The following is an 18,312-nucleotide window of genomic DNA, read 5'->3' on the forward strand; positions in this document are numbered from 1 at the left end:
CAGCGTATATGTGTGATGGAGCGTAATAAAATGAACCGTGACCCAAGAGGGTGTGTCTGAAGCACTGTGCTTTTCCTCCACTACCGAATATGAACTTGTGATGATTTCTTTATCCCCGGATTGAATCATCCAGGAAATGCCGCCTGTGTGTGTGCACGCAGGCATCTAGATCTACCGGCTGACGCAGGAAGGTGATGTCAGCGCTGACGATTGGATGTGTTTATGATATTATCACTGGTGTATTGTATTTTCATTCAGTGAAACCGACTCACTCAATCCACCACTTACCTGCTGTCTGTGTCATAACAAAGCGCTCACGATTGAGGAGTGGATCCTGGTGTGGTGTGTGTTGTGTTGAGGGTTCTGAAATGCTTTTCTGCTCACCACAGTCATAAAGAGTGCTTATTGATTTACTGTAGCCTTCTGGACGCAGTCTGCATGCTCTCTCTCATCATCAACGTCCTCAGTAATGCCCCTCACTGAATGTTTTCGCACCATTCTGTGTACGTTTGGACATTTCAAATCATCAGCAGTTTCTCAAACCAGTACATCTGGCACCTAACCCTTCACATTCAGAGTCACAAAGAGTTTTTATTTCCTTCATTCTGCTCTTTGACGTGAACGTTAACTAAAGCTCTTGACTTGTAGTTGTATGATGATCTGCACAGGGCTGCTGCCACATGATCAGCCGATTAGAAAACTGCATGATGTTCCTAATAAAGTGGCTGGATTCACACACTGACTAAACACATTCAGTATGTTCTTCACAAGGACGGCAAGAATGTTATCTCTGCTGACATTAAGATCATCTTCACTATCAGTAGATATCTCCTGCTTTAGTTCATGATTCTTTTGGAGTCGTGTTCATTCGCCAGTGTTGAAGAACTCACTGTTTTTTCATTTTATTTGCATAAACCCTAGCATTCTTGGCTGCTGCTGCTGCTGCTGCTGATTATTATTATTTATAGAAGAGAAATTTTTTTTTACGTTTTATTTATTTATTTATTTTATTTTATTTGTTGGACATGTAAGTTTTTCCTTATTATCTTTCTCAGAACAATTTTTTTTTATTTGTTTATTTATTTGTTTCTATTTATTTATTTTTTATTTTATTTAATTTTTTTCTGACTATATGAACACAACACATTGCTACAGCAAACACTGATATAAAAGAGGATAGCTACATGGAGTCGTCCACTCCTGGAACTGATACGCTGGTTTATTTCACGTAGCGTGTGTTAATTTACGTGACTAGCTAACTACCTCATCATACATTATTGTGTTAGCTACCATTTTGTCTCATTTCCACACACTTTGCATGTACAGTGAAGCACCAGACTCTGACCAACCATCACCACCACCACCCTGACCCTGCCCTCCAACACAATATCGCTGCTTCACATGCAGTAACGTGACCTTTTCTGTCGTCCCTTGGCATGTTTCTGTGCGCATGGAGCTCCTCATTCAATTACTAATAAACTGATTTACCGGAGTCACGCAACACATTTTTCGAGCAGCAGAACGAGACTGCTGAATGAACGTATTTTAAATCAGAATCAGTTTCACGTTGGCAGTCGGCGTATGAGGATAAAGAGGATAGCTACATGGAGTCGTCCACTCCTGGAATTGATACGCTGGTTTATTTCACGTAGCGTGTGTTAATTTACGTGACTAGCTAACTACCTCATCGTACATTATTGTGTTAGCTACCATTTTGTGTTAGATATTGTGTTTACTTTTATTTTAGCTACCTTTTTGAGAGGCCGTCACTAACATTAATTCTAAAAATCATACAGTAAATGTGAATGTTTCTGACACTCGGTAGACTGCTGACTTCTGAGTCAGCGCGAGTATTAGAATCGACTTTGTGTTGCAGTGCGCCTCTGTCTTACTGAATGTCCTGAACACAAATGATAAGATGACCTCAACAACACAGCGTGAGCCAAACTCGCAGTCATGAACCGTACCGAAACGCTATGAAATCATTGCTACATCATCGGTCCTTCTTTAATTTCCTTTTCCATCTCCCTTCATCTCCATCACCTCTCTTTCTGTAAACTCCGTGTCGCACATCAATCGAGAGGAAATCATTTTGAGGAATCATGGTGCTTTTCTTTTTTAAAAAAAATAAAATCAGGATTTGCTCAAAAGGAGGTCAGTGGAAATAAACTGTGTGCAGCAAAAATTTCACCGTTTACGTTTCCTTTAGAGTTTGTAGAGCCGACAAGCTGACACACGCCAACCACGCTGGAAAATATGTCTGTTTTAGCATGACATGCCTTAAGCTAATGAGAGAATCTGTTTCCTAGCAGTTTCATAATATTCACATTCTCTCTCTCTCTCTCTCTCTCTCTCTCTCTCTCTCTCCGTCTCCAGGCAGTCACGGTGCGAATGAGTGAGTGATGCAGAGCACTTTTTTGCAGGTAAGTGGGCAGAGCTTTTGCGCCAAACATGCACTAACCTGGCTAATGAATAAAGAAAACTCGCTTTCTGTCACGGCGATCATTTTCAGTTCGTTAATATAAAATAAAATCTATCAGTCTATCGTTGCCTTAAATAACACTAAACAAATATATAGTGAACATTCAGTTCAGTTTTATTTGTATAGAGCTTTTAACAGTGGACATTGCGGCTTTACAGGAATATGAAAATTCAGAATAAAAACGCTTACGGTCAAAATTTAAATCCATATTCATCTCTAATGAGCAAGCCAGATACAACGGTGCCAAGAAAAAAACGATATGAGGAAGAAATCTTGAGAGGAACCAGACTCAAACGGGAACCTCGTCCTCATCTGGCTGACGCATCATTTACATGTTAGGATAAATAAACAGTGTTGACCATGAAGACATGAAACAACTTGTTTGTAACAGAATTATAGCAAAATGTTATTTTTACAGAGCATTACAGAGCATTAGAATCACTTAAAAATAAAGAGTTTCTGGATGAGTTTTGGTGATAGCACATTTTGTGTTATTATTCCTGTACCTGTACTCTCCTTAGACCCAGACTGGTAGAAATGCGCCTTTTATTGCAAGTCATCCTCCACTAGTTATGTACAATTGATTTATTGCATTTTTTTTTTCAAGCAGGGAAAAATAAATATCACACAAGCCTGACTTTAATGAACTTTAATGAAGTCTCCTTAACCAAACAAATACAACTGTCTCTAATCAGAACTAGGGATCGTATAGTATATCACAGCGTCCTTGCAGTCTCAGTCACATGTGCTTGCTTAGGGTTGATAAGGCAACAAACGTCCTTAAAGAAGTAAGCAAATGGACTAAAGCGGAACAAAGTGCCAAATAAAGCAAGCATCAGATCAGTTTCTTATTCAAAGGGGTTATTAAAGTACACCAGACTGCTGCAGATGAGCCGACAGCATCATTGCACCACGGCCTTGTAGAGGAACTTTCTTAAACAAGTCATTTTTTCAATCATGTCAGTTTGTGTGCTCATTTGGTTTCAGTAGAAAAATATACATAATAATTATGAGGTTGTGTGTAAACTGTGAAGCGTAACACCTAGGAAATGTGCGCTGGACCCCTCCAGTCCTCCCACTACAGCAGTAAAATGTTCTGGCTGTGTCCCAAATCACATAATACACACTATATACACTACTGTCTAGTGTGTGGATTATGATGTGTAGTCTCAGTCTCAGCCTCGTCTCAAATAGAGCATTAAGGGCTTTTTTTCCAACTAACAGGAAGTAGAAGCCATTTCCCGGGAAGAAGACTGATGACGTACGATGCATGTAATGCGACGACTCTAGCTTTAGTGGAACACAGTGAATTTTTGAAAATGTTGAAAACAATCGCACAAAGTGGGCCATTTGTTAGAAGTCTTGTCTACCATATTGTCGTCAGCCATTTTGAAATTTTTTTTTTTTGTCCACCGTTAGCATCTGGTAGCCCCGCCCCTCTTCCACTGTAAGTGTCCAACATTCCACATTTAGTTGAATAAGTGCATCATCCAGGTATTTAAATTACACTTCTTCATGTTGAAATTTTTGGTGTGAACAATAAAATGGCATAGAATAGTGCATGCATGGGGCAGTGGTGGCTCTAGTGGTTAAGGCTGTTGGTTGTTGATCGTTGATCGTGGTTGATTCAACCCTCCGCTCCACTGTTGGGCAATTGAGCAAGGCCCTTGAACCCTCTCTGCTCCAGGGGCGCTGTATCATAGCTGCTCCTGCACTCTGACCCCAGCTTCGTTAGCTGGGATATGCGAAGAAAAGCATTCCACTGTGCTGTAATATATGTGTGGCGATAATAAAGTCTTCATGCCCTCAGTTTCATCTACATGTGATTTGGGACGATTCTTGTGATTACATGCTCAGAATGTTCATGTAGGGCTCATGTCTCACTTGGTGTCCTGGTACCTCACTTTTACTATTAAGCTGTGTTTAGAACTAACTTTAGGATGTCCCCTTAATTTTAAAAACTTGTCTTGTTTAACGTGTTTAAAGCAGTGTGTTGATCTGCTTACCAAATGCTGCACGGAGCACATGCTGAATGTAAGCCATGATAGTGGCTAGTCATTTTCAGCTCTTTCTCTTCTCTAACAAACTCTGTCTCTCACACACACACACACACACACACACACACAGAATCTATTGTACTGTGGCATTGTAATGCAGCACACTGCTCGGCTAACCAGATCAGCTGTGTTAGATAAGGGCTGGACCCAGATAGCTAGCCAGTTAGCCTAGCTTACGGTAGCCTGTTACCACAGCGGTTAAGGCAATAGCAATTACAGCAATCAGTGTTGCTTGTCTGGTTGCTAAATAATAGGCTTCTAGCAGAGTGCAGTGGGTTTTAAACCTCATGCCTTCACACAGAGTTGTGCAGTGGTTTGGAGCTCGAACACTACAAACCACTAAAGTGTAAGACTCGCTGTATCCTCCCCTAACCAATCAGTGCAGCCATGTGCTTCATTCATGTTTTAACATAACCTGCTATCACCTAGTGTCACCTAGCAGCCCTAGCAGCAGTAATAGTAGCCTAGCAGAATTCAGTAGAATAGAATATTCTTTTTATTGCTTATTTTATTTCTTTTTATTTTTCATAAATATCACCTTTTACAAGTTTCACTAATCTGAAAGGTCTTCCATTTCAGCCTTGGTTAATCTAGCCAAAATCTAACCAGACACCCTTTTCCTGTTTCCTGTTGCAATAAAATTAATGCTGATATGTGGACCACTTTTATATTCAGAATCTAAGACTCAACCAAAGTTTAATGTGCATGTGTCTTCTGTTATCAGTAGCACGGAGGAAAAAATGCTTCATATTAGGAGAAAAAGGTGTGGAGGCTGCTGATTGGATGCTCGTCATTAAAAATCCGAAGTTAAAGCAGTCAGGTCTGTGTAGGATGCAGCTTTGATAATAAGAACATCTCTTCTGGGTGATTTTGTGTGTCTTCTTGAGAACTGAACTTGAACTTTAGTGGAGGTGAATGATGCAGAACGAAAAGACTGCAAAAGCATATTAAGAAACCTCTCTCTCTCTCTCTCTCTCTCTCTCTCTGTCTGTCTGTCTCTCTGTCTGTCTCTCTGCCTTTCTGTCTCTCTGTCTGTCTTGTTCTCTCTTTCTCTTTGGCTATCTTTTTTTGCTGTGTCTCTCTCTGTCTCTGTCTCTCTCTCCCTCTTCCCTTAATCTCGGATTCTCTCTTTCTCTTTGGCTATCTTTTTTGCTGTCTCTCTCTCTCTCTCTCTCTCTCTCTCTCTCTCTCTCTTCTCTCTGTCTATCTCTGCCTATCTGTCTCTTTGTCTGTCTTGCTCTCTCTTTTTATTTCTTTTTTGTGCTCTCTCTCTCTCTCTCTCTCTTCTTCGGTCTCTTTCTCTTACCACTTCTGTCTCTCTTTTCTCATTATTTCTGTCTCTTTCTGTCTGTCTTGCTCTCTCTTTCTCTCCATTTCTCTTTATCTTTTTTTTGTCCTCTCTCTCTCTCTCTCTCTCTCTCTCTCTCTCTCAGGGCAGTATGGCTCTGTGTCCCCTGCTCCTGTTGTTTGCCTTGGCCTCTGGTTGGGCCCAGCAACCCCCCGAGGTCTCAGGTAAGATTGTTTATGATATCTACCTCATCATGGAAGGGTTTTAATTAATGAAGACAACACAAGATAGGCCTTGCTTTTTATAGCGTCAGTGTTACATTAACACACTAGTATTCTTGTAACTTTAGTTTCTCTATAGTTTAACCTTCAGCAGTAAATCCATTCATTTCTTCACTCAAGTCAAAACTTTTCAGAACTTCTGGCAGTAAAAGTTTAGATCTGAACTTCAGGAAGCAGCTGTGTGAACGTTATTAGCTCTGAAATGTTTATTTGTGTCACAGTTTTCTGAAAGTGGTATACAGAAATGCAAAAAACAAGATCAGATCTCAAGCTTACAGTTTCTGAAGCTTTTAGCCAGCATAGTTTGTTTACAAAAATGTCACAGGGGCCCAAAAGCAGTAAAATAATGTAAATTATCAGTAGTTAAACTACTTCCACAGCTTCACTTACTCTCCAGACAGTCTGTTCTACCTTCTTGAAACAGCGTGATGCCAGAATCTATTCCCTCAAGTTTCTACATCCAGATAAAAAAATGGTGTAGGATCAAGACGGTCCGAGGAACCGCATGAAAACCTTCAAAGTTTTGGGAGTCTTTTGAGTCATAGGAGACATCCCCAAGTTGAAGTGTATTGTCAGAAGCAAAAGGATGTATACACTTAAAAAAAAAAAAACCCTACCTATATGATGCTTTAGAAATATAATTCTTTAGCATTCATACCACAAAACATCCATTAGCATGCCTTCTTGTATAAGGCAGAACATGAGTTATTAGAGATGTAATATCATTTTAGAAGTTATGTAATAGTTGTCATTGTGTTACCTTGGTGTCATTAAAGCAAGCATTTTGATCTGTCTGGTTTATTCCTGCCATGGATCTTTTCCTACTTGGACTACTGTTACAGTCTACTGAAAGAAAAATCGTGTTGTCTATATGCTTTTCTTGCTCCATTACCTCAGAGACTGATTAATCTATGACCTATTGGATCAGTATCAGGATGTATTTATTAATAGAGGTTTCAAAGCACTTCTGAGGAGGGCATCTGCCAAATGCCGTAAATCGAAATGTACTGGAAGGTGCAGGTCCTAGTATGGTTCCTCCAGTACCAGTCGATCTGTGAAGTGCTGTCTGTGTTTATTCAGTTAAAATAGCAAGTTTGAAATTTTTTGAACCGGATTGAATCCAATTAATTACAATAATAATTCTGCAAGTACAATAAAAACATAATGATTTCTAAATATCAGTATATATTTTGAGGATGACTCACTTTTGCTCTCTATCTCTCGCTCTCTCAGATCAGAGTCAGAATGTGACGCCCACACCTCTAATAATTCCTCCTCCCACAGCACACAACCTCACTCATGACCCCGCCCCTTCAGCCACAACCCCGCAAACCAAGCAACCTGTTGTTATTTCAACCGCGAAAGTACCAGGAAAGATGCCAGATCTAGGGGTCTCGGGGCCCTCTTCTACCAATATTCTGCCTCCCGACACCAATCATACCAGTGATCCGATCCCTGCGCCTACCACCGTTGGAGGAGGAGTGACGGAGAACAAAAGCATAACTTTACCTCCCCCAACCACGCCCGTTCCTTCTACAACTAAGGCCCCTTCTCCTACCGCCCTCTCCACCAATCCTGGTTCTTATAGTAACACGACCCCAAATGCGAGTCTTTCTCCTACTGTTAAACCCAGTATGACCACTAAGCTGCCTGAAATCAGCACAACACAGTTCACCAGCATTCCTCCAGGTGTGTGGTTATGGTTAGTTTTGAGTTACAGTTCAGATACAGTATTGGAGTTTATAGCACAATACATATCATCCTAGTTACCCTGATTTAAGTATCTAATTATTTCTAATCAATGTTTCTGATTTCTGTTTGTAAATAAGAGTCAATCTTACAATTGTTTTTCCACAGGTGGAGGTGGTGAAGGTAAAATCCCTCTAAGTGCCTTATTATTTTTAAAAAAAAATACACTTTAATACAGAGATACAGAGATGTTTGTATTGATAATCGCATGATCCAAAAGTATATAGCATGATCTTCTCCCACTTCATGATTCATTTAGATTCATGAGTTTAGGGATTGATTAAAACGTTTCTCAGTACCTGCTTTTCTCTTCATCAAGTGGCAGTGGACGTCCACAGATCTCTGTAGTGACCGCCACTGACCCAGCATTTCTTATCTCATTTCTCATGACTCATCAAAGTCATCATGCTACTTGCCTTCTTTGGTGAAAAGACAAATCGGCCGATTAAACCAAAAAGAACCCTTTTGAATTTTCTATGAAATCTTTAGACGACATCTTTGTTTTCGCCATGATGCACTAACACAAACACCAGATGTGAATTTAATTGTGTCCCATATGAGAAACTATACACTAGGCACGTACAATATGTACTTTAATATCATCACAATATGTGGTATGAAGGGTCGTATAGTTATTATTAGTCCAGTCTTAGTCATATTTTTATTAATTCAGATGTATAAGCCATTTTCTAGATGATGCAAATGATGTCATCGTGCTGAATACGGTACAGGGAGTTATAAAAATGCTGAAAAATAAACCACACAGCTATTTTAAAAGACATTTGTAAGACGCTGCGTCCGTCAGAGTGCTGTCGGCCATCTTGAAGACTTTCCTAATTCGGTGTCTGTGCACGGTAGCTTCGCCCTCTTTTACTCTACGTAAGCGTAGTTGTGAGGGTTGAGTGCATGAAGTGTGAAATATTCCACACTTGGTTGGTTCCACACCTAATCTCATTGATTTAAAACACCTGAATTTCACCTTTAAATTAACTGCTAATCCTGGAGAATCTCACACTTTGGCCTCAAAGGCAGATGTGCAATATTTGATTATATTCTTCAATGAATATATAGCCAAGTATAATATTTTGTCTTGTTTTATAACACATATAATTGGGTTCTTTTTGTCTAATTTTAGAACTTCAGATGTTTTAGGTCATATTAATGCAGAAAAATATAAAGTTCTTAATGGTTCTCAAACTTTAAGCACCTCTGTATATGTATAGATGTATATACACCGATCAAACATAACATTATGACCACCTGCCTAATATTGTGTTGGTCCCCATTTTGCTGCCCAAAACAGCCCTGACCCAATGAGGCATGGACTCAACTAGATCCCTTAAGGTGTGCTGTGGTATCTGGCACCAAGATGTTAGCAACAGATCCTTTAAATCCTATAAGGCCCCACCTCTCAACGTACAGGACTTAAAGGATACTTTTGATAGATACTGACCACTGCACACCGGGAACACCCCACAAGTGCTGCAGTTTTGGAGATGCTCTGATCCAGTCGTCTAGCCATCACAATCAAACTCGTTCAAATCCTCTTGTCAAACTCGTTCAAATCCTTACACTTGTCCATTTTTCCTGCTTCTAACACATCAACTTTGAGGACAAAATGTTCACTTACTGCCTAATATATCCCACCCACTAACAGGTGCCATGATGAGGAGATCATCAGTGTTATTCACGTCACCTCTCAGTGCTCATAATGTTATGCCTGATCGGTGTAGTATATATTGCTTGCTTATAAAACATACTCTGTGATGTAAACAATCCAGTTAACTTGTCTTTTTTTCTGTTCTTCTTGAACCTGTTTATCACTTAATCCTCCTCAAATCAAGATACAGCAATCATTGCTGTGACGGTGGCCTTATCGTCTCTGCTGGTCATCATCTTCATCATCATCGTCCTCTACATGCTCAGGTCAGGCGATAGACATAGACACACACACACCAACAATGTATGAAATAAATTTATATGTGCTCATCTGCCAGGTGCTCTTGAAGCATTATGTCTACGGATGTTTGTGCAGTTAATGGTTAAGGATCCTGCAGCAGTGTTTTTTCTGGCAGTCAGTCATCACTTTTAAGCTCTCACAACCTTCCGGCCATTACCAACGATTACCTCTATCATTCCAGCTCCTCTGCATTCTTTTCTTTTCTCTTGGGCACATGCTGAGTTAAAGCTCAATTGTGAATCATATTTTTATTTCTATGACTGTGTTGTAACAGGTTTAAGAAGTACAAGCAGGCAGGAAGCCACTCGAACTCCTTCAGACTGACCAATGGCAGGACGGATGACACAGGTGTGTCTCTGTCTGTGTGTGTGTGAGAGATTTTACATGGCTGTTTTCTAAGGAAGTCACATTTGGAAGTTTGGTTGTCACATTTAATCAAGCATAGTTTTAAATGAAGAGTTATTACTTTCTCTGTCCTGACACACAGCACCAGTGTATCAGTGACCAAACGGACGCGTTTCCTCGTCCATCTATCTCCGCTAAACAAATTAGTGTTGTCTCAAATTGCTTACTTATCACCTGTTCCAGGCCGTTATTGTGTAACTGGTTTTTCCTTTACAGTCAGGGTTAGACTTTTAAAAAGCTGAAAAGGATAAAAATGCCCTTATTTACCACTGAATAATATTTACCAGTATAAAAACATAGAAAAACCCATAAAGTTTAAATTAAAGTTACTATTTTATCCCTAATGAGCAAGCCTGAGGCAAAGGTAGCAAGGAAAAACTCCCTGAGACGATATGAGGAAGAAACCTTTAGAGGAACCAGACTCAGAAAGGGAACCCATCCTCATTTGGGTGACATTTTGGTTATCCGTTGTTACTTTTACAGCTATAGACTCTCTGAGAGGTCAAGGACCCTAACGCTTAGACATATTAGCAAGGAAAAAAACTATCAGGTGTCCAGTTATTCATGATGGGGAAAATCCGTGAGATTCCTAAACCACGTGAAGAATCAGGGTGAATTCGGTTCATCGTTTACAAACTGACAGCTCATCTGACTCTAATAAATTCACTGGACTGCTTTCATGCAGTGGTTTGTCTGATGTTCCCAGTATATAATCTCTGTACTTAGCACTGTGTTATTCTCATGCACTGCTACTTTCAGCAGAGATCAAATAAACATTTCTTGGAGTAATTCTCATACCAGAGTTTCACTGGGAAATAAACACATGATTGGTGAGAACCTGACCAGAATGAACCTCTGGGGCTGTTTCTGTTTTATGTAAATTAGAAATGTTATCTGGATGAATATAGGCATCATTTTGATGCATATGATGAGATCAAAGATTAATGTTCCAAAAATAACATGTAAAGCGTTATAAAGAGAAGTGTGAAAGTATGTTTAAAATAGATGAATGTGTCTATATGCAGGCATGGTGGAGCACAGCAGGTAGCATTGCAGCCTCATATCCCCAGGGTCCCGGTTTTAGACTCAGTTTAGGTTACTGCCTCTGTGGTGATTTGCATATTGTTCCCTGTGTTCTCAGTATACTCCCGAGTTTCTTCCGGGTTCTCTGGTGTCCTCACACCTTCCAGAAACAGGCGGGTGGACTGGCAAGGCTAAATTGCCCTTAGGTGTTGATGACTGTGTGTGTAAGAGAGAGAGATGTGTGCCTTTTTTAATTGTACTCTAGTGCCCACTACTGGACAGTTTGTTAACTGTGATTACAAGATTTACGAAGGCAGTGATTTATGTGTTAATTTAGTACATGTGCATTAGTGTATGTTAATTAATGTGCTGTGTAGCTGATTTACACTCATTGTTTCCTGAAGATGTCTAGAGATAATTATATATTTCTCTTTTCCTGTTTCTTTCACTCCTCTTCCTTTCCTTTTCCTTCCTGTCCGATCTCGCAGAGCTTCAGAGCGTGCCACTATTGGCCCGCTCGCCCAGCACAAACAGGAAGTATCCGCCACTTCCAGTGGACAAGCTCGAGGAGGAAATGAACCGTCGCATGGCCGATGACAATAAACTCTTCCGGGAGGAATTCAATGTAAATATGTGTAATGCACTGTCTAACAGGTGCTGTTGTGCTATAAGATGAGTCATTGTGCCTTTGCTTTCATTATCTGGAATATTTCTAGCATATTGAAACATTTCCGTGTAGAGCAGGATGTATGATGGGTAACTGGTTATATATCTGTTAGTGAGACATCTTAAAAGTTGCCAAATGTTGGCATGAATCAGTCTGCTATGAGCAACAACATGGTGTCATCAAACCAACACAGTCAGTCACAGAGCCCTAAACATACCCTTGATACATTGCAGCCAATAATTTCATTAGTCACTCACTCTATAATCACAATGAATATTTATACAGTCACTTTTATTACGGTAGGCTTTTAGCCTTTAGTGTTTCCATTCAGGTTTTCTTGGAGGAAAGTTTAAATGTAGAAACCTCAGTTCAATGTCATGCAGGTGTCCATTTCATACACTGACCTTTTGTCTCATAAACAAGTGCAGATGCTGTATTCTTTTTTGCATTATTACGTATAGTTTATTTGTTAGATAATGCATTTCTGCAAATTCACTTTCTGGTAGTTAAAGTGCTGGATCGCAGATTGGTTCTTAGCCCATTCCATCCATGACATCTGACTGGTTTGCTGTGCTTCTTCCCTGCAGGCGTTGCCAGTTTGCCCAATCCAGGCCTCATGTGATGCCGCCTCCAAAGAGGAGAACAAGGAAAAGAACCGCTACGTCAACATTCTACCCTGTGAGTTAGCATGAGCTACCTGAAACGCAGTCATATGAGAGGATGCAAAAGTTCCCTGTAGATACAGTACTTGGTCTAATGCGCCTCTGTAAAAATGGCAGGTTTTTGTGATGTAAAAACGGAAAAGCAAGATAAATCATATCAGAAGTTTCTCCACCCTTCTGTAACATTCTAGGTTACAATAGCCTGGTTGCATAAAAGTGCACACCCTTGTGTTCAGGATGAACCAATCATATTCAATGTCATGTTTATAAGTAATTGTCAAGTCAAGAGGCTTTTATTGTGGTTTTGACTCTATAAAGCTGATGCAGTACACACAGTGAACTGGAACAATATTCCTGTAGGACCCTGGTGATATCATATAGCTGTCATCAATGAAATGATTCAGACTATCTCCAAATAAAGATCAGCTGTTTTTGTAAGAGTTTCATCCGATTCCTGATGCCATGGTCGACAGAGCTTACAAAGCATGCATGGCATCTCACTTGTTGAAATCGATGAGGAGAGGCGTATAAGAGAATTTCCAAATCATTAAATGTACCATGGAACACTGGAAAGGCCATCAACAACACCTAGAGAAAATGGAGCACCACAGAGCAGGATGTCCCTCCAAAATTTATAATAGGACAACAGACGGAAACTTACCAGGAAGGTAGCTAAAGGACAGTAAAGAAGGTGCAGGAATATGACGTACTGATTATTCTCAACAAATTTTTTTTACCTTACAGAAAGCTTTTTTATATCCATTATATAGGATCTGTGGAGTTTTCTTTCCATTCAGCTCATAGATTTATTTCTATAACTGTATTTATATGTATTAAACACTTCGGTGTTGTTTTAACCGTTTTCCTGTGTATATTCACAGCTGTAGTTATTTAGTATAACCTGTACTTTGAAAGAACAGAAAACCTTATTACTCTAAACTCATTTGTAATAGAGAGTCTATGGGCAGATGGTAAATTACACTAAAAAACTCTTAATGTTTTAAATTTCTAATGCAAATTCCAAAAACGTTTACACTTGAACAATACGTCTCTTTGGATAAGAGATATAAGAAAGTTTTTATTCACTGCTGGAACAATACAGTAAGCAGGAACCAGAATTACTTACACATTTCCCTGACATCAGCCATTGTCCTTATCCCTGAAAGGGCAAATTACAGATTTAGAGCTCAACTTGTCATACTTTTGTCTGAAAAATCCAAGTAGGTGTTACGGAAATGTTACATATAAACACACATCGGTCAGCAGACAATTGTGATTAGACTTCTATTGTAAGTGAGTTTCCAGCAAGCAAGACTTCTCTGCTTATCTCTGTGCAGGGAAGCGAGTTAAAAATGCAACATTTTATAAAGTAGTGTTTTGCGAAAGCATAGAAAATGCTGACTCTGTAACAACAATGCTATAGTTGCTATTATTTCCACTGTTATTATGCTCTTCTGAACATCATATTCTCTCTCTCTCGCTCTCGCTCTCGTTCTTTCCTTTCAGATGATCACTCCAGGGTCCATCTCTCCCCTCTAGAGGGCGTCCCAGACTCAGATTTCATCAACGCTTCTTACATTAATGTGAGTTTGAAGCACCAGGTTTCACTCTAAATGTGTCTAATGAGAGAAAACTAATGCATTCTCTTTTTCTCTGTCTGTACAGGGCTATCAGGAGAAGAACAAATTTATAGCTGCCCAAGGTAAATACAAATGAATCAAAAAAAAAAATTTGCGAGGAACAAATTTTTATTGAAAAGATCAGGACTATCTTTACTATTATTTTTAACAGTGAGGTACAGTCAGCTGGAGCTCTTGGGTGTATTGTGAAATGTATGTGTGTGCGTGTGTAAGGGCCGAAAGAGGAGACGGTGAACGACTTCTGGAGAATGATCTGGGAGCAGAACACTGCCACCATCGTCATGGTGACCAACCTGAAGGAGAGGAAGGAGGTACACTGACTATCTGAATACAGCCATAGGCAATAAATAAAATAAAAAGTAAATAAAAATAGCAAGTATGGGTATTTAATTCCCATCTATATGTGTGTCTACAGGTAGTTTTCTTTGTTGAAAATCATTTTAAAAGCTTGCATTTATTCTAATGATCTAAGTCAGAAAAAATACAAATGAAGGGTTCCCGTGCCAGGTTGTTGTGCGGACCCTCACACACGTAGGGAGCAGCCGAAAGATCAACAACAAGCCTTGAAGAATTACTCACCTTAAATTACTGAAACAGTCCATTTACTCTTCCATGATGAAAGGGCAAAGTTAATTCAAATCATATTTGCATATTAAAGCATTAGCATTGCTGCACACTGACAGTTTAATTAATCAAATTAATCAAATGTCTTTAAAGTAAAAAGAGAGACTGTGTTAATGTGGTAATTATTTAGGCAATTTAGAAAACTCATGTCAGACATTGTTATGGAAACAGTTTAGAGTTGTGAATTATTGTAATTAGAGTCAAGTACTGATAAATGATGATAATTACATGATTATAATAATGATAATTAAAATGATGATTCTGAGAACAACACTAATGGCTGTGTCTGGTGCGTTTCAGTGTAAGTGTGCTCAGTACTGGCCGGATCAGGGCTGCTGGACGTATGGGAACATCCGTGTTTCTGTGGAGGACATGACCGTGCTGGTGGACTACACCATACGCAAGTTCTGCATTCAGCAGGTATTGGACCTGAATAACTCAATCCTTACTGGTTCAAACATGTTTCCATACAGCAGAAGACTAAACGCTTCCTTTATTGTTTTGTAGATGTCAACCAGGCCATTTAGATAGTCCAGTGAAACAGGGTGTTGCCTTTGTAGTTAAAGTCCTATCTTTCTACTTCCTGGAAATAAAAAGATTAAACTAACCCATGATTCCAACTTGATGCAAATGAACTTTTCACCATTTACAGTCCCCTCTGAAAGTAATGGAAAGGCAAAGCCAATTCTGAATAACTCATTTTGTTGCATGCAGTAACTGCATCAACTCGCTTGACCTACTGACTGCACTCTCCCTCTGTGATGCTTTTCCAGGCTTGTACTGCAGCTTCTTTCAGCATGTGTTTGTTTTGAGGGGTTTCTCTCTTCAGTCTCCTCTTCAGGAGATGAAATGCTTCTCAGTTGGGTTAAGGCCTGGTGATTGACTTGGCCAGTCTAAAACCTTCCTGTGATGTCACAGACTTGTATTTGGATAGAAATACAGCTCTCACAATATTTCTGTTATCAGCTGCTATTGTTTTCCCTGGCCGACCTGTCCAGTGCCTTCTTGTTAGCAGTTTCCTTTTCCAGACATTTCAAACTGTTGTACTGCTATGATGCTTAACATAGCTAGATGTAATTACAAGAAAAGGAAATTCTTTCTGAAATATTCTCATAGTCACCTTTAATCCCAGACTTTAATGTCTTCAGTGTAATGCAAAAACAAAGAACTGGCCTTGTCTTTCCATTCATTTCGGAGGGGAATGTCTATCCCTCTATTCCAGGTAGTTTATTATAACTCTGTGATCCGTATTTCCCCCTTTATACAGTATAGCTGGTGCGACATGAGGTGGTATCTTCAGTAAATGTAGTCAAATAATTAGTATTTCTTTCATCTGTTTTTGTGTGGAGGTCTAGTTATGGTTCCTGTAAAGCACACAAGCTCAGTCGTGAAAATGTCTCGGAATAGTGGCCATGTTTTTAACTGATTTAAACTTCTTGAACCTGGCTCTGTAGTGCGGAGAGTTAGTCATGTGCAGTTTCTGACACAGCATACATGCCGTTAATCCAAAACCTTTCTCCTCTCACGTTTCTGTGTCTGTAGGTGGGGGATGTATCAGGGAAGAAGCCCCAGAGGCTGGTGACTCAGTTCCATTTCACCAGCTGGCCAGATTTTGGTGTGCCCTTTACCCCCATTGGAATGCTTAAGTTCCTTAAAAAGGTTAAAGCGTGCAACCCACAGTATGCTGGGCCCATAGTGGTGCACTGCAGGTGCTTTTTTCTTTTTTCTCTCTCTCTCTTTAGTATCCCACATATCCCATGTGTTTTTTTGTCACTCGGCAGTGAAACATCAGATTAACATTAGTATGTGATATATTAATGAAGGTATAGTAAATTCAAGTTCTCTTGTGAGAGAGACACCTGAAAAACTCTGGACCTTGAATATGTTCAAAAGTCTATTACAAAAGGTCAGCTGCAGTAACAATATTAATATTAAATTGACCGAGGCTCACTTAAACCGAGTCCAGTCCAATCTGAAGCAACAAGATTGTTTATCCTCAATCATACATTAAATCATGTTTAATCTATTTATCTATTAATTATTCTTGCAACTGGAATTTGTTTGTATGAAATGTGCAGAAAATACAGTTCTACATTTAAAACAATGTTGAACATTTAAGCTATTTAAAAAAACATGTTGCTCTCTGCCTTATGGACATGTTAAGATGTCTAAGAGCTTATCAGTACCAAAAGGTTGCAACATGCTATTCTTCATTGTAAATTGGATTCCTTGTAATCTGCATGTAAGCACAGTGGACTGCAGAGGTTATGCTGCATGACAGACAGTTCCTTCTAAATGGATTGAATTTATTCAGGGCTATTACAGTGTTTACACATAAACACGGTCGCTGAAGCTTAAATACTAACACATTCAGAAATCTACATTTGTTGTTGCATTGACATGCATCCTCTTGTCCCCTATTCACTTGTAGTGTTCTAATAAGTCTGTTCATACATTTATCATCATTGTTAGTCATTTCATTTGCAGTAAGTTCTATTATTATTCTGTCCGTCTCTCTTAGCGCGGGTGTCGGGAGGACGGGGACCTTCATCGTAATCGATGCGATGTTGGACATGATGGCTGCCGAGAGGAAGGTGGATGTGTTCGGCTTCGTCACAAGGATCCGAGCCCAGCGGTGCCAGATGGTCCAGACCGATGTTAGTCAAGTTCACACACTCTAACAGTGTTCACCTCCCACACACTAACATCTTTGTACTACCACTGTAATACTTTATGTACTACCACTCCAAGTGTTTATATATATACACTTGGAGGGTTTTTTTTTTTGTATCATGGATGCTGAGTAGATATTCCTTATAACAAAGACTATTTAAATTGTCATATGGCGCGTTCTGTCTACCTCACCCTAATACTTTAAGCTCAGTCCACCTGTCTCACTGACTTTTATTTGTATAGATATCTGATTTTGAATCATGCTTTAAGCATTCCAGCTTTAACCCTGCACTATTCCAAAAACCTCCTGCATAAATGAGTGATCCAGTACACTTTAATCACAGATCTGTCCCAAATGAATAATTATTCACGCTGACTGTAGTTTGTAATATTGGCATTTTAGCACAGTGGCCTTACAGTGTACAGGCATAAATCTATGAAATCATACAGGTCTCAGAATCATGTATGTAAGAGTCAAAACCTCTTAAATGCAAATTTTTGATCTGTGTTTTCATATTATAAAGAGACTAATGTTGCTGTGTGTGTGCAAAGTGCCATCCTCATCACTGATAACACAATACATCTGTTTGAATGTATTTCTTGAGACTGTATAAAGTTTTAATATAAATTTTGGATATAAAGATATTTGCATCCAGAGCAACTTGCCTACATCTTATTGATCCAACTGAGCAGTTAAGGGACATGTTCAGGGGCCCAGGGGTAGCAGTCTGGCTGTGGTGGGATTTAAACACAACCTTCTGAGCAGTAGTTACACATCTTCACCACTGGCTTGCAACTCTT

At 39.5% G+C, this 18,312-nt stretch overlaps 1 protein-coding gene across 4 annotated transcripts in view; it reads left to right on the forward strand.

Moving 5' to 3' along the window:
- ptpra (protein tyrosine phosphatase receptor type A) overlaps positions 1 to 18,312 on the forward strand; it is a 47,552-nt gene that overhangs the window by 19,766 nt on the left and 9,474 nt on the right. Inside the window, exons 2-16 of one of the 4 annotated variants that reach the window (XM_058415175.1) lie at positions 2,377 to 2,423; positions 5,264 to 5,359; positions 5,973 to 6,051; positions 7,342 to 7,797; positions 7,966 to 7,980; positions 9,702 to 9,783; positions 10,092 to 10,165; positions 11,734 to 11,870; positions 12,500 to 12,590; positions 14,081 to 14,157; positions 14,240 to 14,276; positions 14,428 to 14,525; positions 15,139 to 15,258; positions 16,381 to 16,547; positions 17,360 to 17,495. In XM_058415175.1, coding sequence (XP_058271158.1) covers positions 5,979 to 6,051; positions 7,342 to 7,797; positions 7,966 to 7,980; positions 9,702 to 9,783; positions 10,092 to 10,165; positions 11,734 to 11,870; positions 12,500 to 12,590; positions 14,081 to 14,157; positions 14,240 to 14,276; positions 14,428 to 14,525; positions 15,139 to 15,258; positions 16,381 to 16,547; positions 17,360 to 17,495 — 1,563 coding nt within the window. In that variant the 5' untranslated portion in view covers positions 2,377 to 2,423; positions 5,264 to 5,359; positions 5,973 to 5,978. The remainder of the gene's footprint in view (positions 1 to 2,376; positions 2,424 to 5,263; positions 5,360 to 5,972; positions 6,052 to 7,341; positions 7,798 to 7,965; positions 7,981 to 9,701; positions 9,784 to 10,091; positions 10,166 to 11,733; positions 11,871 to 12,499; positions 12,591 to 14,080; positions 14,158 to 14,239; positions 14,277 to 14,427; positions 14,526 to 15,138; positions 15,259 to 16,380; positions 16,548 to 17,359; positions 17,496 to 18,312) is intronic. The other 3 variants (XM_058415172.1, XM_058415174.1, XM_058415176.1) reach the window with 3 other exon arrangements.

Source organism: Hemibagrus wyckioides, linkage group LG18 (assembly GCF_019097595.1).
Source record: "Hemibagrus wyckioides isolate EC202008001 linkage group LG18, SWU_Hwy_1.0, whole genome shotgun sequence".
Lineage (NCBI taxonomy): Eukaryota > Metazoa > Chordata > Actinopteri > Siluriformes > Bagridae > Hemibagrus > Hemibagrus wyckioides.